This window comes from Oreochromis niloticus, linkage group LG23, assembly GCF_001858045.2.
Source record: "Oreochromis niloticus isolate F11D_XX linkage group LG23, O_niloticus_UMD_NMBU, whole genome shotgun sequence".
Lineage (NCBI taxonomy): Eukaryota > Metazoa > Chordata > Actinopteri > Cichliformes > Cichlidae > Oreochromis > Oreochromis niloticus.
In genome coordinates, this window is record NC_031986.2 from 34,226,994 (window position 1) to 34,253,699 (window position 26,706).

Consider the following 26,706-nt stretch of genomic DNA (forward strand, 5'->3'; position numbering starts at 1 on the left):
TTTTTTTTTAATGTATACAATATTCAAAAGCCAGACATTGGAAAAGGTATAATCTGTTATTAAAAATGGCACATTTATTGCTACATTACTGTTATTTACAGGACAGTTCTCAACTATATATATTTATATATGTAAATATATATATATATATATATATATAAGAGAGAGACAGGCTGAGTGAGGCACTCTGAGGACCAGCAGCCAACAGTGTCCTCACTCCAAGATGTCAAGCTCTGTGCCTGTGAATGTCGTTAACACTCAATGGTCCAACCCCCTTCTAGTTCAACAAAGATGTGACAAAACTGTCGAAAGAAAGTTTTTAATTATGCTCTCGTGTGAACAAAACAAGTCCAAGCCCATCAGCTGAAACATTTACAAGCTCCTGCAGTGACTGGGGTGGTTGTTTGTTTGTCAGATTTCAAACTGTGTCTACGTCAAGACTTCAATCAAGAAAGAAAAAGCTCCCCCAGCCACAGAAGTCCAGCCCAGGGAATACTAATTTACATCTAATTCTTCCCTTGGAATTGCCATCGCGGTATCCAGTACACATTGATCATGTGACAATAGACAAAACTTCAAAACACAACTTTTTGACTGAAGTGATCAAGGATGTCCCAAAAGAGTCTCCATCAACACCACCAAAGAGCTGGAAGAGTGAAAGGTCGGGGTTGAAAATTGTCACTAGTGACGACACATACTGAAAGTCACTGCAGCGAAGGGCTTGGACGCTGCAATGCAGAAAGTCTTTACACCTGAAAATAAACTGTCCACGCCGACACCATGCAGCACATACCGAAACAGGTTTCTGTGCATCAAAGGCAGACAAGCAGAGTCAGAAGCAGCACCTCTTGAACCCTGCCACGCTTTAGCAATACAGGACAGACAGAAAACTCAGGACCTGGACCCGTGACCTTCACTAAAACAGCAGATTGGACAATCCAGTTGAATATTTCAGGGGGAAAAAAGAGGAATAAAAACTAAACAAGATCTATGTAACATTTATTTATTTTAACTAGATACACTGAAAGAAAAATCTCTTTATACCATTTAAACTTCTTCCTGAAAACTGAAAAAAGCATTAGGAGAAGGGAGGGTGGGGGAATGAACAAGTACCTCTTTAATCTCCATGATAAATGAAATGATATGGTTCACAAAATAAAAACGGTCTTAAATGGAAAAAAAAAAAAAAAATACAAGTTCAGGCACTGATAAGGCATCACTCTCCCATCATGACATCTTAAGTCTTGAGAATGAAAAGGCCACACTATTGATTTGTATAGGTCTTTTTCTTCATCTCTTTTTGTAGAAATTAAACACACAAAATGCTCCACCTCCCATTTGTGATTACATGTTGGTAAAAAGAAGCCATTCACAACATGACATGACATGGGAATAACATCACAATAACACTGTTTTTGTTCTCCATATTGTCCTTAACCTTAAACCCCAACACAGGCATCTGCCTCCAAAATAAACGAGCAGGAAGTTGAACAGCGAGCTGCACGCCAAGCGCCGCTCGATTGAGGACAGACATCAGAAACAAAGAAGAGTGAAGTGAAAACTATTACACCGTACTGACAAAACCCAGGAACACAACTTTGAAAATGAAGGCGATCCACATTTGTATGGTAGCTACATTCAAAAACCAGTTGCATAATTACTGTTAGAGACAAAAATCCCCTCCCCCATTTTTCTCCAGCGCCCCCTGCTGGGGTCAGAATGCCTCAGCAGGTCCGTGGCACCAACTCTGCCCACGCGCTCCCAAATGGACAAAGAATTCTCTTGGGTAGCTGATGAGACGCCTCACAACTAAAACTGGAATAAAAGGACACACCAAACGCTTTCAACATTTTCCATTTGTCATCCGTCAACCCTTTTCCGCCGCCATCCCAGTTCAATTTTGAATTAAATGTCAAATATCCCCTTATACAGCTCATCTACAATACACTCTAAACTTCAAACTAATATTGCCATTTATGTAAAAAATCTACAATGTATAGACTAACAAAAAATATATATTTTTATATATATTTAATTTTGAAAAATGAAACAGAATAATGTATGAAGTGAATTTACACATCACACTTCTCTCGGTAAGAAACGTGAAAACACACTTACTCAGGAGAAAGGTGAAGGGCTGCAGTTCAGTGGGAATGCTCATTTAGGAAACAAAGCTTCGGTTACACAGAAGCTCGTCTGCTTTAACGCCTGCGGACTGATGAGATCCCTCCTTTGTAGAAACCCAGATTTATTTATTTTTTTGTAATTTTTTTCTCCTTTTGCTGAACTTCAATTAAGGGGAAATATTCGAGCCGTTAAGTCTGTTGGCACCATCAAAACCACTTCAAAGATACAGCACTAAAGGGCGCTGTTCACTCAGCGAGTAATTCAAATGGCTTTCATACAGACTTTCACAGGGACTGAAACGTGAAACAGGTCAACACTCAAAGTCCAGCCTAAAACTACACGACTGTGCTTTCGTCTGTGGATGCTTTAGTACATAAAGCGGTACAAAAACCTGGATCGATAACAAGCAACTACTGGAGTAACACTCGAATTTGTGGTCAACAAACAGGAAGAACAGTTTTGTTTTGTTGACAGATTCTCCCAGTTGGATAGATTATCGTCTTCAAGGAAGAAGTCTTCAATTCCAAGTCTCCAGATGCCTCGTGTGATGTGACCGGGCTCCGGCCAGAGACTGTCTCTAAGTCAGAGTTCCGTCTTTCATGCTTCAAGCTGCGTTTCAACTGTCAAAACTGTGACCTTTGCCTTGTGACCTTTTCCCCAACCTCCACACATACACAAACACACACACACACGCACACACACGCGCAAAATAATTTTGACAGTTCAACTTCAACTATGGGCTTGGTTACATAACATATGTAAGACTGTACCATCACGCTGGGAATGACATACATTAAAAATAATTGCTCATACACATAAGCAATCCCTCACAATAAATGTTCCTCACATGTAAAGCAATTTGCTTAAATGTCAAATAGAAAACATGTAACAATTAGGCACAAATCCTTGATTCAAATTATTTGTTTAGGTCTCTCTCTTCTCTCCCTCCCACCCCCACCAGAGCACCTCTCGGCAGTGTGTGAAGCCCCAATGTGTGGCAGGACAAAAAAATAAAAATAAAAAAAAGTACTCCTGTGTTCCATCACCATTGTGTGGAAACCAGAAAAAAAAAAAAAAAGAAAAAAAAAAAGGTTTACATGTATTAAAAAAAAAAAGGAAAAAAGAAAGACAGTTCTTCACATTTGAGCTTGTAGTCATGGTTGGGAGTGCGACAAACAGGCTGTGTCAGTTTTGGCAGTATGCATGTGTGTACGAGTGTGAATGTGCATCTTGAAATTTGAACGGACAATACACAGACATGTCCACATACACACGCGCACACACACGCGCTCTCTCTCTCTCTCTCTCTCACACACACACACACACACACACACTTGAGAATAACGGGTGGAAGAAATCTGTTAAGGCCACATCCTCTGACAGCCAGAAAAACACCACCAGATCTGGAAAAAGGAAGGAGCACAATGACATAATGCAACAACATTCCTGCATAACACACAAATGATAGAATATGACTGTGGGTAATGTATACTTGCAAGTAGGTTAAATTCTAACACGAGTCTTTTGGGCCTACCTGGGGTTACATGTGGCCAACTGGATTGTGGCCATCTCCACCCATGCTAGGATGGCCTCCTGAGAGCTGCATGGGTGCTTCACCCACCACCCCAGACACCTTCTCTTCCTCGCGGCGTTTTAAACACGCCGCCTTTGGGTTTAGGTTACGCTCTGAGAAAGGCGAACACAGAAATGAGCCTTCTTAGTCCTCGAGAGAGGTCCACAAAGCTGGGATTTTCATCTGTAAGAGTCTACGTGCAGACTGACCTCGGACTTGTTGTTCTAAATTGAGGATGACATTAACAGCTTGGTGAAGGATGAGAAGTTTGGTCTGAGGTTTGTCGTGGCTGAGGTGCAGCTGGCACATCCTCCCAAGCTCCTTAAATGCCTCGTTGATGTCCCGTACCCTAAGGCGCTCACGGGCGTTGTTAGCCACTCGTCGTTCCCTCTCACGCTCCATCTTCACCTCGGGGGGAAGGTCCTCATCGTCTTCCTGACTGGTTTCAAGCAAAAATGAAGGGATGAAACCACAAAATAAAAGTGCTCATTCTACCAGTTCAGTTTTAAGCAGACTCGTTAAAGTGCTGAGAAAGCATTACTGAAGAAAAGTGCTGGGGGCAACATGTGTCTTGTAATGCAACACTTGAGTTGCATTACAAGCCAGCAGTTTATATGTGAATGAGGAAGAACAGTATTTACATTGTGGAATTATTTGCATCACTTTGAATTTGTGGAGGGAAAAAAAAAGGGCAAAAAACAAACAAATGCAAAATGCAAAATGTGTACAGACTAACGGCCTCTGGACAACATAACCAACAGGCGCAAAGAATCACAAGAGCTTTTTTCTTTTTGATCCTGCAAATGTGTCTTAGTAAAGGGCTCTAACCTCATAATACAAAAGTTCATTTTAAAAGAAACAATTCCCAACACTGCTGAAGCAGTTCATATGATCATTTAATTAAAATGCTTATCCCACACAAGTTCAATTAGAAAAAACATTCTCTGCTGTGTGTGAGAAGTGTTTGCAGATTTAAAATGTATGTCTTGTAAGAAGCTAAGCATGGTAAGCAGCTTTAGCCTTCACCTTTACGACCCAAACTTCTTTTGATTTTGTGCAGCGTTGTTCATTACTGTGATGCTGGACTTGGGATAAATGTCTATTGTTTCATGCTTGCATTTATTTGTAGTCTAAAAATCATTTTGGGTTCAAATTTCAAAACTTCCAGGTGGTAACTGTGCAGAAATGGTGAATAATGAGTAGCAAAGTTCAGAATGAGAAATACTGTGACGACTCTGTCGAGCAGAGATCGTTTAGACATCAGCTCCAGCGGCATTTGTTTGCTCAGTGATGCCTGGCAAGAGCCCACAAAGCATTAGAAAGTATTCTCTATTGGAGAAACTTACTCATCTTTCTGGTCTGAAAGGCCAGAGAGCATCTGGAGGGTCAACGCCTCCTTTCTGAAAACGTGACATGAAGGGAGGGGGGGGTTTGACATCGTTAAAAACCTAACATAGCCTAGGCAATCACTGGGAAACACAGAAAAGTAGAGACAACTGAGATGAATTAAACTTGTATAAACGTGACAGCTGACTCCCTTTATATTCTCTTAGTGACAAAACGATCCTCACCTTTGTTTGACAAAGTAATAGTTTGAGCTTGATTTTTACAGAATTAAAATTTTGAAAGTTTGAGGTGAAAAGACTAAACATGCAAGGACCTTACCTTGTTCGACTGCGTGCCGCTTTGGTGTCTTTCTTTTCCTCCTCTGACTTGTCTGCAACAGATGAATTTTCATCGTCCTCCTTGTCTTCTCTTTTGATATCTGAGCTGCTGGAGGAGTGTGTGGAGCGAGCCAAACCACCCGGGAGACCTACGGACAAACACAGCACGTGAAGCTTTAATATTTTTTAAATAGTTTCAGGAGTGCATACAGCACCGGGGAAGCTGATGAAGTCCAAAAGAAATCTGTGTATATGTAAAATTGACATTTTTATAATGAATAAATATTAATCAAACTTACTGGTAAAGCCTTCTGGCTGGCTTACTGCTGGTGTGGGGCCAGATGCGTGATGACCGTGCAGGAGAGTGCTGCTGGGAGGAAGACCTGTGGGCTCCTCATGTTTCCCACCCTGCTGGTAAAGGTGGAGAACGGTCACGATAGTCTCATGAGGACAGGTAGAGCAAAGCTGATACATAGACTACAAAGCCCCCCTTAACAGAAATCCAGGGAAAAAAAAAAACAAAACAAAAAAAACAAAAACAACACACAACAACAACAACAACAACACAAAACTGACATGACATGTATTGAAAATAACTGAATACTTTTTGACATTCATAATAAAAAATATAAACTCATTTGCTAATATTTTTTGGAACTGGTTTTATATAACTCAGAGACAAAGTATATATAAAATGAACTCTTGCTGTACACCGTTTGGCCAGCAGATGGCACAAAGCATCACCACTGTGATGGTTTTTTGTTTCTGGTGGAGATAAAACCCAGACTAATTTTTATGACTGATTTTTTTTTCCCCCATTTAATCCAAATCCTTTCTTGAAAAACATTTCTGTTCAAAAGGGCAATTTGTTGTGCATCATAAAATTAAACACACAACAAAGTTTCCCCTTAAGTGTAAATCATTTCCCACGTCTCAGTTTTCTAACATGTTTTAAAAACCGGAGCGTGTTCGTTTAAACCTCGACACTGACAGCCTCTTCAGGAGCGTACCCAATTTGAATCTCCTATGAATGAAACCGCAGACTGAATAAATGCTTAGACGAGGACTTTTGTCTGCTTTGTGTTTCAAAGCAGCATCACGAGCCCACACCTCTCTTAAAAACAAAAGAAAACATGTTGAACAGAGCAGGTGACTCACCATTGCGGGATGTCTGTTGCTGAGGGCAAGACTTGCATTGGGGAAAGCTGGAGAGAGGCCTCCGAGGCCCCCGTTGTGTACTGAAGACAGCAGGCTGTGCATGTCAGAGTGGGCGCCCTCTAAGCCGGGGCCCTGGCCCACAGCGTGGCTACGGAGCACGTGGATGGCCTCTTCCAAGCGATCCTCCATTTTACTCTGCTGTATAAATACATGAAAGATGAGCTAAGCTGTCAAGATGAAGGCGGGACATCAACTATTACAACAAGCAACAGCATACAAAGGCTAGAAGAACACACCCATACGGGGCAACGTCAGGTTTTTAATTAGGTTTGATGCAGCAGAGAAATATTTTGGCATACCAGTGCATGTGGTGGCCCTTCATAGCTGGGTGTGGTTGGTCTTTGCCACTGAGACTGAGGTCCTGCAAGGAGAAATATTGGGTGTGGGTTAAGTGGCATTTCTCAACTTTTCACCAGGTGGCACTGCAGACACGTTTTTCTGCTGAATAACATTAAAAACGCACAAGAAAACATTTACAAGTTCAACGCACTCATTCTTCTACGACAAAAAACACAATCAGGTCAGACTGAACAAGTGAAATGAACTGTACTGTCCAGTTCACGCTGATGCATTAACCAAATTTGTGGTTGCACGGCAGCGATAAAACCACCTTAACTCAGTTTACCAACCTTTTGATTTGCTAAATCTACACAGCCTTGAGGTTCATCAGCACAATGCGGAACTGATACAAATTTTCCACATAGGTCAAAAAAGGATGAACATAATCTCATTAAAATGACAGACGTTTATCTTTTATTGTGAGATTTTTGAAGTACTAACACCGTATGAGAGAAATGTACCTGCGATGGCCTGAGGAGATCCAGGAGTAGATGGAGCTGAGGAGAAATTATTACTGTTGTGGTCCGATGGGTAAATCTGAAAGTATGAGCAGATAAAAACTTAAAACAAATTCAATCTCCTGGGTTCAAAAGGTAAAAATACTCATAGGTAAACATGTCCAAAGATCTAATGTCTAAACTTTCTTCTAAAAAATTAAAATAAATAACATTAAATATCTAATGGTTAGATATTTCTTATTGTCATCACCTTGGAAATGCTTAAGGACCCAGGTTATTGTAAGCAGAACAGCAAAACAACTGATTTAAGAAGGGTTTATAAAATTTAACTATGCCACTTGAAGCCAAAAAAAACAGCCGTTTTAGTTTTTCACTCCCCCTTCAGGATATTTTTTTTAAACAATCAATCTGTTTTGGGTAAAACTCTTTATATCCCAAATAATCCTACACCATCTAACTAACATTTTTGTCATTTTCAGACGCTCCCCGAGCTGAATTTCCACTCATGTCTCCAACAGAATTTACCATCACTGCTGATTTTCACTTCGTTAGAGGATATAAAACTCTCGGGAAAATTATTTAAAGTGTTTTATTGCCCAGCACTAATTTAAAGCAACAAACAGAGAGAAAAGAACTCACTGAGGCAAGAGCCTTTCCAATTTCATCTCCTGAACTGCCAGCTGTGGTGCCTCGGTTGGCTGCAGAGATAAAATAAATGCGAGTCAGATGACTTGTTAATCTGAAAAAACAACTCCGTTTGACCACGTAGCCGTCGAAGCAGCGATGGAGAGGTTTGCGACGCGCTCTTTTCAAAGGTTCTTTACCCATTATGCCTTCTCCGTTGATGGTGGGCGTGTGGTTGTAGGTGGTCGGGGCTGAGTGGAAGCCGTTGACCTCGCTGCTGTGCAGAGGATAGTTCTGTGGGGACAGAGGCAGGGGGTGATGTTTCTGGAGAAGGGATACAGGTAGCTTCATAAAGCACAAAAGCTGCTCACAGAAAAAAATAACCCAATCTGCATCGTTTACTTGGCGCCATGAGAATGGGTACGGCATGTTGAACATCCAAACAATTAACAGCACGTTTAAAATAAACCACGATGACTTATGCTGTTGTTACGTGTTGTTATGTGGATGTTACCACAACATCAACCATCAGCATGGGATTGAGGCCATTTCTACTCACCATCCTGTCCTGTGGATTGATTGCAGAAAAGGAGCCTGGTTGTCCAATGTGAGGGGAGTTACCCAGCATGGCAGAGTAGCCAGAAGATGACCAGGGGTCATCTAAGAAGAAAAAAAAAAATGTTTGGAATTAATATGAAAACAGTTCAAAGAAGATTACAGGGCAGAGTCATATTTTATGAAAGGTTACCTTGCAAGTAAAAAGAGGTAGGGTAGACTCCAGGCTTAGCACCAGGATATCCCCCATTTTCTCTGGTATACTCGTCACCAGATGTGGAAGCATACACCTAAACAAAGAGACGTGACAAACAGTTGGACTACGGTTATACAATACAACAATACACACCAGCGCTCATGTGTGTTAGCGGTTTACTATGAATCCTGAGCCATCACGAAAGATGAAGTACTGTGGAATTGATCCATCTCGTCTTTGCTATGGATAACCATTTAATTACACTAGCGCCAAGTGACCACAAGATGGCAAGAGGGAGTCTGCCAACGGTGGAGGAGGAAGGCCGGCTCCTCGCCCGTGGAGGAGAACACAGTGGCCATGGCATGCTGGGCACAGCGACGGCTTAGATCCCAGTGCACAGTGAGCACTTCCTCTCTAGCTCCTAGGACCCCAGTGACATCGCACTGCCTGGCCTGCAGCCCCTCCCTATAACACACTCGGTATCAGCTCGCACACATACCATGCATTCAGTGAGCCAACACACCCATCCATGCACAATCCAAAAGCTATGTCCTCAAACTCGCACTAGAGCGTCAGAGGATTGAAAATAACAAAGAACAGCTTTGGTTAATATTGTAGACATTTTAAATACTTGCACCTTAAACTATTCGACCGCACATTGTTCCTAAATATTGCAAACGACCACTGATGCTAGGCCTCCGAACACAGCAACAGAAGACGGACATGAGACGCCTTCAGTTTCCAGGCTATCAGCCACCACTCAGTCCTCCTTTTCCTCTCCTCCTCTGTACTACATGCAGACAGAGGGAGAGAGAAAGAGAATGGAGGCTATGCTGCAAAGAATGCTAATCCAGAGAAGGGATTTTTTCTGTAATTTGATTTAACAGGGAGAAGTGGAAAGGGAATGGAGAGATGCACTTCTAATTACAGAGCCATCTGCCTGTTCCTGGACCACATCCAACTCCACAGGCAGCTGGGCTGAGGAGAGGGAGTGAAGAGAGGGAGAGAGATGGGGGCTGGGATCCAGTCAGCAAGACAGAGAGAGAGGGAGAGAGAAAGAGGGAGAGATTGCAGTGGGTAGGGGTGGTTAAGGGGCAAGGGGGAGGACTGAGGGGGAAAAAAAAAAAAAAAAAAAATGAAGGCCCTGATGATTTATGAAATGGGTAGAGAGATAAGGGGTGTTGAGGGGGACAAGAGAAGGTAATCTAAATGACTTAAACAAAGCTTGATATGGCCAGGGGAGTGTGAAGGAAACAGGGGATTTAAAATGATCACGGTTAATTCAGGGGAAAACATGATGGAGATGGCTTCATTTAACAATAGGCTTTGAGTTGTTCTTTCACGGGGAACAATGTCGAGTGAATCCTGCCGCTCTAGATGGGAACACAGGACTACACAATGACTAGTGCTGCTGGATAATTGTATTCTCAGGAAGAAAGGGATTGCTAGGGTAAAATCCTCAACTAATAGGGGTTTAATGTAATTCAGGTTATGACCGTGTAAAGGTCTCTACACCAGGAGGAGAGAGAGAAAAAACAAAAAACACACACACACACACACACACACACACACACACACACACACACACACACACAAAAAAAAAAAAAAAAAAAAAAAAAAAAAAGCGGCTTGTGGCAAGGGGTGGGGAGTAGATGAAGATTAACATCAAACTAACCTCAGAGCGCTTTATTCAACCACAGGGGTTTGTGGTTAGTATACTGGACAACTAGGGGGCAGAAGAGAGGCTCCTCCATGTTTTTTGTTTGTTGCACATGAAAAGAGGCGTACGATTTGCACGGTGAGGGTGAGGATCTTGTGCGCAGGTAACGCAGGGAAACTCAAGTCAGCTAGCTCGAGGGCAAATGGGATATGGCATTTACAAAGCAAAATGATTTCTGAAACTGAAGTGGATATAGAAAAGTAGAATATGCTGATGAGGTGGTTTAAAAACAAAAAAATAAAAAATAAAACAGCGGCAAGAGAGGAGTGTGGGAAGAAGGAAAGACCACAGGATCATCACCAGCTATCATTAATCTGGGCTCAGACACGGGGCTAAGAGGCCTCACAAGCACTGCGCCTCACAACTGGGTCACTCACAGGGGGAGGCCCACCCAGGCCATCATGTGGTGAGGCGTAGGCAGAGGGCTGGGTGAGGTGGGGGAGGGGGGTTCACACACAGAAGTCTCATCATTTGCACTAAAACCACGCAGCCATCGTTCACGCTGCGGGGACTGACTGAGGTTCAGACAGTGAGAGAGAGCGAGTGAGAGAGAGAGGGGGCCTCGACCAGACAGAGCGTTGACACTCCGTCTCTGTGATGTAGTCGCTTTGGCGAAGCCTGTCTGCACGTAGAGGTTTCGGCAGCCACTTCAACGCGACAACACCCACAGGTGGGAGACGGCAGCAGAAGCAATGGCTTCTTCATTTCATAAGCAAACAAGAAATCAAAAAATCCGGCTAAGCACAGAGTTCGCAGAGTTCAACTTTGATCTGTTCCCATAGTTACGCTCCAAGTCAATCTGATAAACACCAATCTAATCAATGCACAGACTGTACGTCAACTTAAGAGTCAAAACGCAGCTCTGTTCAAGTCTGCCTGAATTTCCTGTCAGACTACACTTCAAGACATCTTGTATGGACCCTGTCAGACATACAAGCCTTTGAATTTGCCTTCTTTGCGCGTGTAACGCTATCAGCCTTGGTCTGAGTGAACGCCTGAATAAAAATCTACGCAACATACAATCAGATCATTTTAAAAACAAACAAAATAGGGCAAAGATGGCTAAAAATGTTTGAGAAATTGATTTTAATCTTTCCTTCTGCTTGTGTTCATAGCAATGTGGATATGTTCATCTAAGAAGTCAGAAGACATTTGTGCAGTGGCAACATTTTATATTGATGATCCACCAGCAGCTTAGACATCAAGACAGAGCCAACAGCAACACAGGCAAGCCACACACGACCAGGTTTCTGAGTTTAAATAACCTGCAATCACTGCACAAGACACATAATGAAAAAGATTTCCAGTCTGAGTAACAGCAGCACATGCTGAGACAATTCCTTGTCAGCATTCACTGACTGTATATTCAAACATGTAACAATGACTAGTATCTCCAGCTATGGTTGGCTGCCATCATCCTCACATCAGCTGCATCAGCAGCTGCCAACTCTTATAATGTGACAGTACAGTCTGGGCCCTGCGAGACACTTCTTTACCTTCGAGCAACAATTTCTCAGTTTTAAATATGTTCAAACAAGAAATTTAAACAACTTCATCCCTTTAAGTTTTGTTTTCCCCAGGCTCAAACGTTACAAGTAGCCCAGCATTGAGGAACTAAAACGCAGACACTGTCATTTAAAGAATTCAAACTTTGGACAGAATGATTATAATTACATAATTAGCTATACATCTTTCCTGTTTGCACACTATAGAGGCGCAAAAAAACAAAAAAAAAAACAAAGACAAATTCACAAAATTCTGCAAATATTTGTTAGACTCTGAGCTCAATAAAGCAAATGAAACAAACTACATCAGAAAACATGACTTGAGACCCAAACCTTGTGCGATTTGTGCGTCAGCAAACCGCAAACCATGTGTTCTATCGAAGTGCATCATTCAATCTAGGCTACAGAAAAAGGTATGTAGATGTCAACAAAGCACCTAAAAACCTGCAAAATTACTTGACTACGTGACAATCAACCCAGAAAACCACTTGAAACCACTTGACTATATAGACAACCACAGTGATGATGTTTACTGGGGCCTGAGTTGCCTAACTGTCAGCTCACTAAGAGTCTGACTGAGCAGAGGGTCTTTACCCCTGTCTGTCACAGAACTGCTCAAGCAGAGCGAGGACAGCAGTGTGTGTGCAGAGAGAGAGAGAGAGACGGCAAGAGAAGGGACTGGCTGCGAGCGGTGTAGACGAGCAGAAATAAGCTCTTACCGAGGACGGCAGGCCAGGGGGTTTCCGAATCTTCTTTGGCTGGGTTTCTACATACAGGCAGCAGAGACATACAGAAAATGTGTAAGAGGCAGGAACACAAATATGGACTAAGCGAGGGTACATGTCATGTTAGCATGTTTGTATTTTTAAAGCTAGACCAGAAAATAAAAATAATAAAAAAACAAGATGCAGCAAGTGCATGCCGCTCTGTACGCGCATCAGCTTGAATGAAATGCCGAGGTGCATTCGTGTGCACACACTGTAGCTTTGTATTTAGATTTATGTTCAACAAAACAACAGAGACAGCTGTTTCTGTCCCGATGATCTGATGACACATTTTAAACATCACGTTGGGCTACGGGTCATTGTAACGGACAGTTTTCACCATTTTTGGACCTACCGCACACCACGCAGTTAAATGATCAATAAATAATCAGCCAATTAATCAATCTGATTTGTCTCACACAGACAAAAAAATAAGTACTTAGTAGCCACACTGCATGCCCCATGACGTACCTATGGCTCCTTCAGGCGGCCTTCTCCTGGGGTTGTTAGGATATGAAGGATAAAACTGAGAGCCAGACTTCAGACCAGAGGGTGACATGGCATCTGGGCTGGGCATTGCTATGTCGCTAGGAAGAAAACCAGGCTAGGGGAGGACAGAGAGATAAGATTTACTAATAAGACACACAGAAGCGTGGGAAAGCATGGTTTCTTTTCTAAGAAACAAAGACCGTTGTCAATTCAAAGTGCCCGACATGAAAAGAGAAGTGAAAATACGGGGCGTCTTACACACGGGCAAACTACATGAAATTAGGTCACACATGTATCCTCGCTGTTAAACATACCTGGTTTCCAAACGAAGAATACGGTGGTCTCTCATTTTTACCTGTGAGGTGAACATGATGGACATTTCAACATTAATTCAAGACGCAATGGAGTGTGCTAATACAAATGAAAAGTAGGTTTTTCTAAAGTACAAAAAGTCCAGAGATGCCCTCCCTTTTTTTCCCCTCAGTACGCTCAGCTGCATAAAGCCGCCCGCCAGACAAAACCCTAGGGAAGGTTTCTGCTTCAATACCCCAACATCCCCAACACTCAACGAATGAGCACACACACACACACACACACACACACACACACGTACTCACACACAGATATACACATATGCATATACATACACATTCTGCCATCCAGAAGACAACACTACGGTCATAAATATATGCACGACCGTCCAATCGGTCTCCATCAGCATGAGTTTCTTAAAGCTGGCGTTTGACAAGGCAACATTCATCTGGTACCAAGGATGACGTTTTTATAATTTTGTAAACTGACACGACTCAAGTGCTAAAACTTAAACAGATAAAAGTCACATGTATCAAAGTTTACTTAAAGGAAGCAGAACATACCAGCAATCCCTGAACTGATGAATGGAGAGGACAAGGCTTCATGCTCACTGTAGTGGGATCCTTCTCCATAACCCTGTGGGAACAATGGCACACATAAAACAAGACAACTAACCATAAAAGGCCAAGGATGGCAGACACTAACCTCAGGCATATAGACTAACACGCTTACATGGCCAGCTACATCTTTTTAGCACCCCTGCGTGGCTTAGCGCTTACCCTCCCTCTGCTTTTCTGTCTAACAGGATCCATGCCAAACAAATCTGCATCAGCTCGAGGGAATCAAACCAACTTTCTTAATTATCAACTTGTGGTAATCAAAGCTTGCTGCATCCATTTCACCCCCCTGTTCCTTGTATTTACACAGAGTTGTGCCAAGACAGTTATGGTAGATGTGAAGCTGCAATTACCGGTGGGCTTCGACAGAGGTTTGGGCTACCAGAGAGCTTGCCAATGCAGGATTCTGGGCCAAAGTTATTAGGTAGAAAGTAAAACTACAGCTTCAAATTGCATATGGCACACGGATGAGAAAAGTACTAAGCTGTAGTTGTGGTTGGGGGATAGGACGTTTGTGTTTTCATCTATGGTGCAGCGGTTAACTGAATGTGAGTGAGTGACAGTGTCGTGGCATCTGGTGTTAAAGCTTTGCAAACTTAAAGTCATGAGCGACTGAAGAGGCCGAGTGTGTGCATTTGGAGCTTACCCGTCCTTGGCTGAACGAGGGGCTGTTCTGTTCCGCGGAGCCCCAAGACCCAGAGCCGCTACGCTCGTCTATCGCTGCAGAGACACACAATGAAAGGTAGGGAGGATCAGCATTAGTCCAAACAAACTAGATACTAGAAGAAGTGAGCAGTCCAAGGTGAGAACCTTAAACCACTTTAATGTGCATTATTACAGACATGAACTGTTTTGACCCTGGAGTTGAACAAAACATTTTATGACTATAAGTGGCCACAATGGGTATTTCATAAGCAAGGCCAGAGAATTTACACTGATCAAAGCTAATTCTGTTCAACACCATGATATGTTAAACCATTTCTAAAGATACATGTAGGATACATGCTGTTCTTTATGCTCACTGAATAACAGGACGTTTACCATTAGCATTCTAATGTAATCCAATTGTTGTGAGAGTAACATGTCATCTAAACCACATTTAAATTCCACCCAGTCAATTTGACAAACAATGTGTGGTGCCAAAAATTGAAATGCTATGTTTTAGGTAAAGAAAAAGCCGATGCGGAGCACAAAGAAAACACAGCCAAAAGACTGGTGGAGCAGAAAACTCCAAAATACCCCCATCATCCCCTTCTCCCTGTCTTATGCACTAATGCTATCCAGGCTCTCTGGAGACACAAGGCTTAATTGCATGCTGATTTGCATAATTGTGCATATTAATGCGGTTTCCTTATGAATATTCATATTTCGTCTTTGATTTTTGCCTAATTAAAAAAATGTGTGTGAGAAAGCAAAAGAGAGAGCGAGCGAGTGGAAGGAGAAAGCAAGGGGACGAGGGGGGGGGGCGACAAGCGTGAGAGGGGTCTGGGTGAGATCAGCAGCCCGGCTGACGAGCGAGAATGAGTGATGAGACTAACAGAGCGGTGCAAGCACCTACACACGCTGCGACAGCCGTGATCTATGGAGCTGATGCCAGTGGCACGGAGAATCAGGCGAGCCGCTAGGAGAGGGCATCCGAAAAGATCGGCCGTGCCGAAAGGCCACAGCACTAATAAAGCGCAGCACTACCGTCAACCATGTCCGATGGCACAGGACGTCGGCGACGAGCTCGCCGCTAAATAAAGATGACAGACTTTGAATGGAGACACTTAAGCCAAAGCTCCGTGCCAGCAGAAGTAGTACCAAATTAGTGAGATAAAAATCTAGTTTAGATGAGAGGACTCAACAATGTCTGCTTTTAGCCTTGCAAATTTTCATTCAAACAACTTCTCTTTTCCACTTCAAGACACTCTAGCGTCATCCAAAACTGCTGTTAGACCATGAGTATTTTTACAAATACAGAAAAGTAACTGGTGACACACAAGTTTACGCATCGCCGCTGTCGACAATAACCTGCACTCTGCACAGAGTTGAGAGAGCAACTTCATCTTCGCAGCTATTTTCAATACCCCACTCATCCGCCTGTGAAGCCTCCATTTGGACAACAGGGGTGCAGAGGATGAAGCGAAAGCACGGCTGTGCAGGAGAAGTCTGACAACGTTGTTTCACACTTAGTGGAGTAATTAACTCGGAGGCAATTAAACAAAGGTGGAGAGCTGCCGAGGTGACACTGACGCCTAGGAGAGCCCAGCAACGCCAGAAGAGAGATCTTCCTATTGTTGTTAATCTCCTGTCACGTTTCATGTCAAACAAAATTTCAGTGGTACTAAATTAGAATTAGAATACACTGTGCATTATATTATAGGCGCTATTGTGCTGCTCCACATGCTGCCATAAATATTTTTACTGTCCAGCACAAAAACAAACTGTGAACATAGTGAACTTAGTAGTTATCAACTGTTATTAGCTGTTGCTGTAATTGATCATCATGACATCACGTAGTCATGATAATGCTACTGGGTAGCAGTGCTCACACATTTCCTTACGTCCTTTGACAGCACGCTAGAGCTGGGCGATATATCGAGTTTTTTAAAAAATATTGATATATTTTTATACGAGATATAAGATGTGACAATATCCTTTATATCGATATAGTCTATGTTACGTTATAATTATAGTTGCGGAGCCGCAAGTTTGCCTCTCTTTCGTCCACTTTTGTCTCTAAGCAACGTTACTCGGCCTCGCCTCTCCCTCACTGAACACAACTCCCCCTCCTCCCCCATCGCTTCACCTGCAGGCAGCGACAAGATGGACACGGCAAATCTCCGTTAATGAGTTACTGCGCATCGCCCCGTGCGTGGGGCTGGACGGCGTCAACGTGTTAACGAGCTAACCACGCTAACGCGCTAGCCACGCTAACGCCACGCACGGCCTGAAATCCTTTCATTTTCCCAAAAGTTGACTGCGCGCCTTTTGTAGGAATTCTGGTTGTGCTTGATGACCGCGAACCGATTTTATGTGATACACAGCGCTCAGCAATCTGTCAAAAAATGTTTTAGTTCGACTTTGGTAAGCTACGGAGCTGCACCGCTTGATGGATTGTCGGAGCATTACGGCTACCGAGGAGCCTCGCGGAGTAATACGTACTGTGCTTCAACGTAATATTACCGTACTGTGTGTGTATAAGGACCATAAATGGCACCTGTTCAGAGACATGGTTACGAAGCGGATTTCAAACTCCAGGCAGTCAGTCACGCAGTAGAAGTTGGGAACAGAGCAGCTGTGAAACCTGTCTATGTTATTATGCTCAGCGTCTTTTAGTTTACATTTTGACTGCACAATTGTGAGCTCTTTGTTATGCACAAAACAACAGTTTTCTTTTATTTATAGAGCATCATTATTTAATAAATGCTCATAATTTATTTTTGAGTAGTTTTTTCCATGTACATCTATGCTGTATGTTAATAAAAGTGCCTGTGTGACATCTGGGACACAGCTTTGACCAAGAACTCTTTTTGTTCTTACTTTATGGCTTTAAAAAAATATTGAGATATCAATTTTGGGTCATATCGCCCAGCTCTACAGCACGCGGTTTGTTTGTGCTGCGTTTTATTATTTTGCCAGAAGAATACTTTTCAGCGTTTCTATAGTGGTATTTGTAATCACTAATAATGACAAAAAGTCACACTCAAGTACATCAGTAATATATAATTTAATTATACACCTTTTTTTTTTTTAAATTTCTAATTGAAAGAAAATGACGATGCAAACAGTTCTGACTAAACCCTTACGTCGGCGTCTCCTCTCGGCGGATACACTGACAAGGACTTCCAACGTTACACAAGGACAGCAAGAGAGTACTTAAGAAATGAAGCTCATGCCAATTAATGCATCTAATCTCTAATCAAACTTCAGCCATTTTCAGTCTAGAAAGGCAATGTGAGCATTACTACTTTATTACTGTTGAAAAACTAAGCCATCAAAATTAGTTCAAACATGCATTTCTTTCAGTAAGCAAATAATACTACCACTAAACACACAATTAGTCTGGATTATCATTAAAAAGTCGAGGGTTTCGCATGAAAACAACAGGTTCTCTGGATTTCTATCACATCCATCTAGATTTTGGCATGACCAGTGCAAATGTACTCAACATGGCAAGGCAAATACCGACTCACAAGCAGAGCCCAGAAAATATTTATTCTCCGAGCCACAAACTTTCTCAGAGCTGCGGGCTCTGAAAACATTTAATTTAGCTGAAGGAGGAAGCCACTCGCCTTTGAGATTTCCCCTTTCTGAGGGCTTCGATTTTCTTGCTGCGACTAAGTAAAGTACAGAAAACTACAGTACGCGACAATCCTGCAGCTGTGTGCAGGCGGACAAGTTGAGGTGCAAAAGGTAAATGCAAAGCTAGCCAGTTAGCCGCCTAGAGAGGCTACATGTGACAATTGTTTGTTGTGATCTGAGGAAAGCGAGCTTGTCACGTCCCCTGTATTTGTGTTTGTGTGTGTGTGAAGGGGGTTGGAGACGTTGCCAGCAGCTGCAGAGGTGACAGAGGGGACGCCTGCCTGAAGGCTTGTGGGCTTGGCCAGCTCCCACCACACCGTCACACTCTGCCTCCCCTACTTCTTAAACATCCCACACTTCTTGCCAATCCTCTCCTCTTTCCCCTAACATCCACTCTACTCTCCTCGACACACCCACACCCAGCCACCCACCCAGCCACCCACACACACAGGCCACTGAGGAAGGGAGGACGCCTAATGCAATTAGCACCCCTCTGAGCACTTTTGTGCTGATGAATAGAGGTGGTCTGGTGGGCCACTGGGCTACTTGCGGCCGTTCCCGCGCTGCTGGATCCCTGAATAGACAAGCCACCGAGGTGACGTCATAGATAGGCGTTGTGGTTTAATGGACATCATTTCGAAAATAAGTCGGTTTCCTGGCCCACAGCCATGCAGTATTGTTTCCATTACAGTGGCTAAGCTTCAAAAACAAAACAAAAAGAGGCACCTAAATGCCACATGTACCCATTCCATCTATAAATAATGCACATTCAGTTAAATTCTGTAGTTTTAATAACATGTTTCCTCGTATAGTTGCGTTGTAGTCGGTGCACTGTGCATGTTATAACACGACACAGATCTACAAGACCCTCTTAGGCTGGAATTTGCACATTAGCTTTTTGGCTTTCTAGTGCCATTAGAGGGTACCTGCCGATCTCCAAAATGTTAAAGGTGGCAGCTTTAAGTATCACATTAAAATGGGTTTCAATGACCGAGGGTCACACTTTGGGATGTGGGGAGGGGTGAGGAATTAACTCCTCACTGCTTAGTAATTGCCTGCTGTAATAGAAACAAACAGAATCCTGCCTTCCACAGGCTGATCCCTCTATTCAACAAGCTCTCTCTCTCACTCTGGCCACTCTCTGCATGCTGGGCCAGTTTAAGAGGCTGCAAGCTGGGGGTGAGGGACATTGTCTCAGATTCAAGCCATTTCCTGCAGATCAGTGGGGGTAAGAGCCCTGTGCTGTGTTGGGGGAGGAGTGTTTTACACTTCAGGGTGGGGGGAGTCGTTTCAAGTCCATAAGCCCCCTTCTTTGCCTTTGTTCCTCAGTGGCCAAGTTCTCACTCTGGGGAACACTGGGGAGTGTGACTCGATTTCACACACCAGGTTGGCAGGGTGACAGAGGAATGGAAGTAACATGACTTACTAATAACCTTCAGGAAGAGAGAAAAGCTTACTCGAAGCCTTCAGGTGCTTGAGTGGTTTAATTGCGGATAGTTTCACCTCTAAAACTGTGAAACAAATACGAACATGGATAAACAGACATAGAACAGGCTGTAGGGTTTCAGTGAGCATATTCTTTTTCCTGGGACAGCTTCCATTACTCAGTGTAATACATGTAAACAGATATAACCACAAAGACTTCGCTATACATTTTTCTTTGGCAGAAAGCTGATCCAATGAAAACTATTCATCAGTCTGTGGATTAGAGAGGGGGGTGGGGGGGTGGATGTCAGTTCTGAAACTATAGCTAGAGTCTCAAATGAAATTCTGTAGAGTAGCATGCACCACAAATAAAATTTACCTATACCAAGGAAGTGGAAAAGATCTCAAAACATCAGTAAATAAAACTGAAACTGTCTGCTCGATAAATACCACAAAGGTTAGGTTAGAAATTTTTGTCACCTCAGAGGGTTGACCTTTAATGTGTGTGCTCCATTATGTCATCTGTAAATTACGAAGAAAAGCCCTCTTTTTTCCCGTTACTCCAGTTTTACATTTATAATACCGTTAAAGAGCACTGATTTAACAGCAAATTTGCTTAATGTTGCTGTGTCAAATCCCACATTCAGCCACCGTAATGTCAATTAAAAAACAAGTGGTAAGATTAAGAACGGCCCAGGAATCAAAACTAATACAGTTTAAGAAAAATGCTGTGAGACCAAGCCAAAAAGCTTACCTGATCCACCAAACTGAGTGCTGGCGAGTGTCATCGTTCTGTTTTTCCCATTGGCTACTGGAGGCGCGAACATCTACAAGACAAAAGCAGCGAGATACCATAAGTAACAAGGAAAATGATGGCACACTTCACACATCCTATTTTCACTAATGGCTAACATCACATCACACACACAAACACATCGTTCAGTTGTGAGGCCCCCTCCCCACCCCCTCCACCTTACAGGCATTTCAGATTTGGATGAGTCTAAAGTGAGATATAAACAGGATTTAAAAAAAACAAAACAAAAAACTCGATTTAACCATCTATAACTTTCAGCATCCTCAAAAACCTAAAAATCTATCAAGTTATAAATATTCTTGAGTTTAAAATATAAGTGATTTTTTTATTCTATGGCAAACAACGCATAAAACAGTCTAAGTTACACCCCAAACAATACAAAATACTGCACTTTAAAATGAAACTATAATGACGTAACTGACGTGTGTTAATAACGTCAGCAAGCCACTCTACTCTGGGTTTTACCACAGGACCATCTTTCAGTGACACGGCCAAAGTCTGCTGTACAAACCAAACATGTCCGTAACTAGGACAGAAAAACACAATCTTCCATTGCCGCACGTGATTTTTTTTTTTTTTTTTTTTTTTAAATGTATGATGTAGCCAAAGATTCTGATTAAAAGACCGTCTTTTCTTGCATTACATTTAACTGCCTAATACACGTTTAGTTTTCTTTATGTCACGTCCAATCTCACTTGCTTTCCTATGAGCAGCCAACAAATAAACAAAGAGGAGGAAATTCGTTTGTGTAACGTTCAACAGTTTCTCACCCAATTATCAATGTCATATTTAAACAGAACATCTGCTGATACAAATTGGCAGCTGATCAATCTGGGCTTTCCTAGCAAACCCAAGTGACTAACAATGAAACCTGCAACAAAGCCCTGCTCAGAACATAGGCTAAGTTTCCTTGAACTCCAGTACAAACAAAGCAGCTAACAGCAACAAGCAGCATTATAATGGTGCTTTACTAATAACATATGCACACAAAATACATTTCTGTTGTTCTCTGCCGTAGCAAAACAACATCAATTCAACTTTGAAGAAAAAAAAAAAAATCTCATAGGACATTACGTCTGCTAACGACAGCTCACTGAGAGTCGGAGTTTTGAATTACCGATTATTCTCTGCATATAATAATTATCCAGGGCTTGCAACTTAGCCTCGCCAGCTATTCGGGTTATTGAGGAGAAAAGAAAAATCTAACACAGCTCCACCGGGGCTCCGTGATGTTTATGTCAGCTGAAAAAAAGCTTCACAATAAACTGAAACGCGGGTAAATAAAGCTCAACAGAATTCCTCTATCCACTTTGTAGATAATGTCTGGAGGATAGCTCTCACAGCATCTGTGTGAAAATGTCATCTTAAAGACTAAAAATGTGACAATAAGAAAGGTGGAAGCTGTCTGCTCAGCCACGTTCTTCTATCACAATATTTCCCCCTAAGAACCTCCTCACAACACAAACAGCGGTGAGACTATTTGTACCGTTTCCTGTAGCTGCTCCTGACTCAATATTTACATTTTAAAGTGGATTCTGTTTGACGGCAGGACGATCAATTTCCTCGTAACCTATACCTCTGCATCATCTCAGTAATTGAGTAGCCTAAAGTGTGACTTCATTCTCACCCATCACCTGGAGTACAGCATGACTTTTACCTGCACTACTCTGATGACAAGAATGAAGAATGCAAATATCTTGATCTGACAGAGAGGCCGTTATACAGAGATTTTAACATTTCTATTTGTAACGTTAAGCTTTTTTTTTTTTTTTTTTTAACCCCCTTGGTCTTTATCCCACATCCCTCTGACCTCCGCCTATGCCCAGACCTGTATCGCACTCTCCTCCTCCCATAGCCACCCACCTACCACTGCCACCCAGAGCCCGCTCTCTTACCGCGCTGAAATCCAGGAGGTCGCTGAGTTCCTTGTCAGTTTCCACTGCAGCCATTCTTTGCTGCTGTTCGTTCATACCCTTCAGTTTCTAATAAACCCTACGAGAGAAATTTGCAGATACAGGATTTTAATGGCGCTAGCAAACACAAAAAGAAGTTACATGTTCCTCTTAAACAGAGATGATGGCAAAGGATGAGTCAAACTATCCTACTTTGTCTAGCTCACACCCCCTTCGCTTACGCTTTCTTATTGGCGGGTTGTTTCTCTCTCATTAGACACCAGTGCAGGGGTGCAGTATGTCAGCAATTTGGCTAAAAGTAATTTTCTCATGACCTTTTTTTTTTTTTTTTAAATTCAAAAGTTCCCCAAATATGACAATTATATGCAGGTCTTATTTAAATGTTGCGTATTTGGGAAATAACTCAATGAAACATGGGCTAGCTACAGCAAAAAGGACAACACGAAGCTACTGAACACTACACACCATAGGCAGGTCTACTTAAAAATGCAAATTTCCCCTCAGACATTGCCTTCCCATCCAGGCAGTGGAGGAGACGCCGCCATGAAGTGATGAATACTCTGCCTTCAGTCAAATCACTTCTAAGTAATGACTTAGAAAAAAAAAAAAAAGAAAAGAAAAAAAAAGTCTTTCATTTTACGCAACCCTGGCAAATAACACAGCCATATGTCGATCATTGCTACATAAAAGAATTTACAATTACAGACATAATTGGGACTATTGTTAGCCCAAGGAAATAGGGGTGAAAAGCAGAGCTAATGACTGTATGCAAACACGTCATTACCAAATTACCATATGTCAACTCAGAAAGGACCTTGTCAAATGACACAGTGAGCACGAAGACTGGATTTACCCAGTGTTTTGCATTCCAACGCAAGCCTGAGGGCCGCTCTCTGATGCCGAGCGGTGTTTCTCTACGCCTCACAGGGAAACTGGGGGTAAGGGAAGCAACTGGAAGAACAGAAGCACTCGGACACCAACAGGTGGTGTGCTTTTACAGCCTCTTTTCCAATTCAGCACTAGCATAAACAGATGTTATAAATAATAACAAAAAAAAACAAGAAAGATGCACATCCTGGAGAAATGCAGGTGTGTGATGTAGACACGGGGCAAATTTGGAGTTTTCTTAAGAAATAAAAAGTCTAACTTGGAGACAAATCCTTTGTCTGCATACACGAGAAAAGTCATTTCAAAGGTAGCCAAACACTGCTGTCCCAGTACAGAGAAGGCAGAACAAGTGAGACTAATTTAACCTTGGGACGAGAAAAGGAAGTGAGCATACACAAAACACTGGCCCAAGTGTAAATAGGCTAGAAATATGGCTGTCACTGCCATCCCAAACTTTTAGAATAAGACGCCCTACAAAAGGAAAATCCTGCCATGCACACACACACACGCTGCTAAAATAAATGACTTTAGCACAGAGTTAAATGGAGCAGAGCACATGGAGGGGCTTAATGTTAACAAAATGGCATCTTCAGCTAGTGCTGGATCAATATTTGAAGAAAGCACATTGGGGGTCTTTGTCACCCACACAAGGCAGAGAAGGCAGGTCATTCTCCACAAAAGGACACTGCACTTCCAGTTATCACAAAACACTGAGCCAAACCGAAAACAAATCACCACTTAAAGTTTATTATAAACCATAACGAGTTGGGTTTCGATAGCTTTCCGAGTTTTTGGCTTTCAAACACAATGATAGGCCAAATTAGGTCCCTCTTACTTAGCCAAGAAACAAGCCTTTGAGGTTGTGTCCAATCCAGCCTGCTGTTAAAAAACAAAAAAAATAAAAATAAAGGGGGAAAGGCTATAACATGTTTATAACAATGCTATTACCACAAGAACACAATGAGCATTTTCTACTGTTGATTCAAACACTGCATGAAAGTAACGGATGTTGGGGCCTCACGCCATAAACACGTTAATAGGAATAGTTTTACAACAATGCCAGAGAACATGTGCACCACAGGATGCAGGCTGCACATTATTTGATCAGATCCGCTAGGCCACATCCAGGGACCAACCTTTTCTCTCCCCCCCTCTTTTTTTTCTTTTTTTACTGTCAGCTAAACCCACTCACGGCTTATTCTGATCCGCGGTGACATCGTCCACAAGACCAACAAACTACACGTCTAATCAGTGTGTAAAACAAGTGCCACGGCTCTGACCGCCCAGAACAGCAGCGAGGCTCCAAACTTCATGCAACAGATACTAAAGCTCTTTCTTTCGCATGTTATTAGGGTCCAATCGTGCATTATGAGGGAGCAGAGTGGAAGAGACGGTGGGGGTGGGAGCATGAGGAATTTCCTGCCAAATGTGCAATAAAATAAGTCTAGCTGGTGGCCAGACACTTCCATAAAGGAATGTTTAAAGGGCTACCAAAGGGATTTTATGGAAAGTTTTTCCCGGCCTGTGTGGAAAACACACGTCGGTCCGCATCACAAAGTTCAGCCAAAATGCTGGACAACGTAAAGATTTGATATTTTCCCTCGGTGGCTCGGAGCTAAAGCGGCTAAGGCACACGGTGGAAAAAACAAAAAAAACAAACCGAGGCTCGTCGGGCAGCTCGAACATTTAACGTTAACGGGCTCTTTTTGCAGAACAAAGGAGTAATTTCCTTCTCTCTGTGGTCGATGCGGAGACCATCACACACTTGGCTCGCCACCTCAAACCAGACAAAAACTTACATCCCCCCGCTTTAACCACACATTCCCGAAAACTTTTCGACAATTTGCAGGCGTCAAAATACGCGTCAATGAAAGGCGTCGAATTCGTGCAACTTCCCCCGAAACACGAAGTGTACAGAGTGTGTTTTTTTTACCTCTCCTCCCCGAGTGTCTGGTATCCAAGAGTAAAAAGAAAAGCGGAGACTCGCAAGGAGAAAAACATAAAACTTCAAGAGTATTTCGACCTCAGTGCATGAAACGCATTGGAGCACAGTAGATGTCTTCCTTTTGTCCCGGGAAGCCTGTTTTTTCCACACAGCGCCCACGTGTTTGCCTCTCTGTAACAAGTCTGTGTGCAAACAAATCTATTATAGTAACTAATCTCACGTCTTCCTTTTTTGTTGTTACAACTGAGATGATTTCATTCTTCTCGTAGACATCTTCACCACCTCCGTCCACATTGTCAGACGCAACAACGTATCCCTCCGCACAAACGTGACGGCCTCAACGCCAGCGGTGTCCGATTTCAAACGCCTTTCGGAGATGGGCTGTTTTTCAGGGGGGGAAAATGCACACTCAACGTTTTCCAGTACTCGAAACACTAGAAACGTGTATCTGCGACGCTCGGTTTGAGCTCCGGTGTCTGCAAGCCTCAAAATACGGGAGCGCTACGAGCACTAGCGTACCCAGCGGAAGGCTATCGTAAGAAAGTTACCTGCGATTACACAGCAGCAGCTCGACGAGATGGCACGATAAATGCGAAAGAGCTCAGCCAATGGGAGCGCGTGTGCTCGTGATTGACAGCAAGGGAATCGAGTGCGCGGCCGGAAAGGCCGTTAAGGGCCGCCTTCTTCTTGACGCTCACTTTCCCTGTGTGCTCAGGGAGGCTGGCTGAGGGGGGCTCCGTGCCCGCTGACATCATTTTATTTATGTGGTTGGTGCGCACGCTTTTCCATTTATTTAAAAATCAACATTTCTAAATGGCGGCTTTACATAGATCGATTATTTCTGTAATTGTGTACTACTACTGCTACTTTAAGATTTCGCAATAGTTATACAATGCTGTATAATAAACTAGCTTCATTTCTCTAGCTAGTTGTTACACTGACATATGCATGTTATCGTTTACATATAGGGTACATATATTATAGATTAATTATGTGTTGGTATGCTTACCTTCATTTTTATTAACCCAGTACCTATAAGCAATATTTGATGTGAATATTTCCAGAATATGTTCACTTTTTTCTAAACTGTTTAAATATTAAAACATCAGCTCAGTTGCACTCATGGCATTAATGAATTTGATGCTAATGTGTGTGGGGTACTTTCAAGACCCTTTCTAATAGCTGTTTTTTTCTAACCACAAGTCTAAAACACCAAAACAATACTATATTCAAAAACGTAAATTAAAAACTTACACACACAGGTTATCAAAAT

The 26,706-nt window shown here is 42.5% G+C and overlaps 1 protein-coding gene across 5 annotated transcripts; it reads right to left on the reverse strand.

The window, feature by feature from the left end:
• Positions 1–316: 316 nt before the first annotated feature.
• On the reverse strand, positions 317–26,706 carry tcf3b (transcription factor 3b). 5 transcript variants are annotated; one of them, XM_019351813.2, is made up of 21 exons: positions 26,688–26,706; positions 22,583–22,679; positions 20,628–20,700; positions 14,808–14,881; positions 14,108–14,180; positions 13,547–13,587; positions 13,215–13,347; positions 12,699–12,745; positions 8,752–8,848; positions 8,563–8,663; positions 8,204–8,297; positions 8,019–8,077; positions 7,383–7,458; positions 6,882–6,943; positions 6,523–6,720; positions 5,664–5,775; positions 5,366–5,513; positions 5,047–5,100; positions 3,910–4,139; positions 3,662–3,813; positions 317–3,530 (listed from the first exon to the last, which is right to left on the reverse strand). In XM_019351813.2, the coding sequence occupies exons 2-20, from the start codon at positions 22,655–22,657 to the stop codon at positions 3,668–3,670; spliced, it is 1,893 nt and encodes a 630-aa protein (XP_019207358.1). In that variant the 5' UTR covers positions 22,658–22,679; positions 26,688–26,706; the 3' UTR covers positions 317–3,530; positions 3,662–3,667. The 5 variants fall into 5 exon arrangements, with proteins under 5 accessions (XP_019207358.1, XP_013130541.1, XP_013130542.1 ...); XM_013275087.3 differs by lacking the exon at positions 26,688–26,706 and adding an exon at positions 25,982–26,000; XM_013275088.3 differs by lacking the exon at positions 26,688–26,706 and adding an exon at positions 25,422–25,975 and having other exon boundaries at positions 5,664–5,772.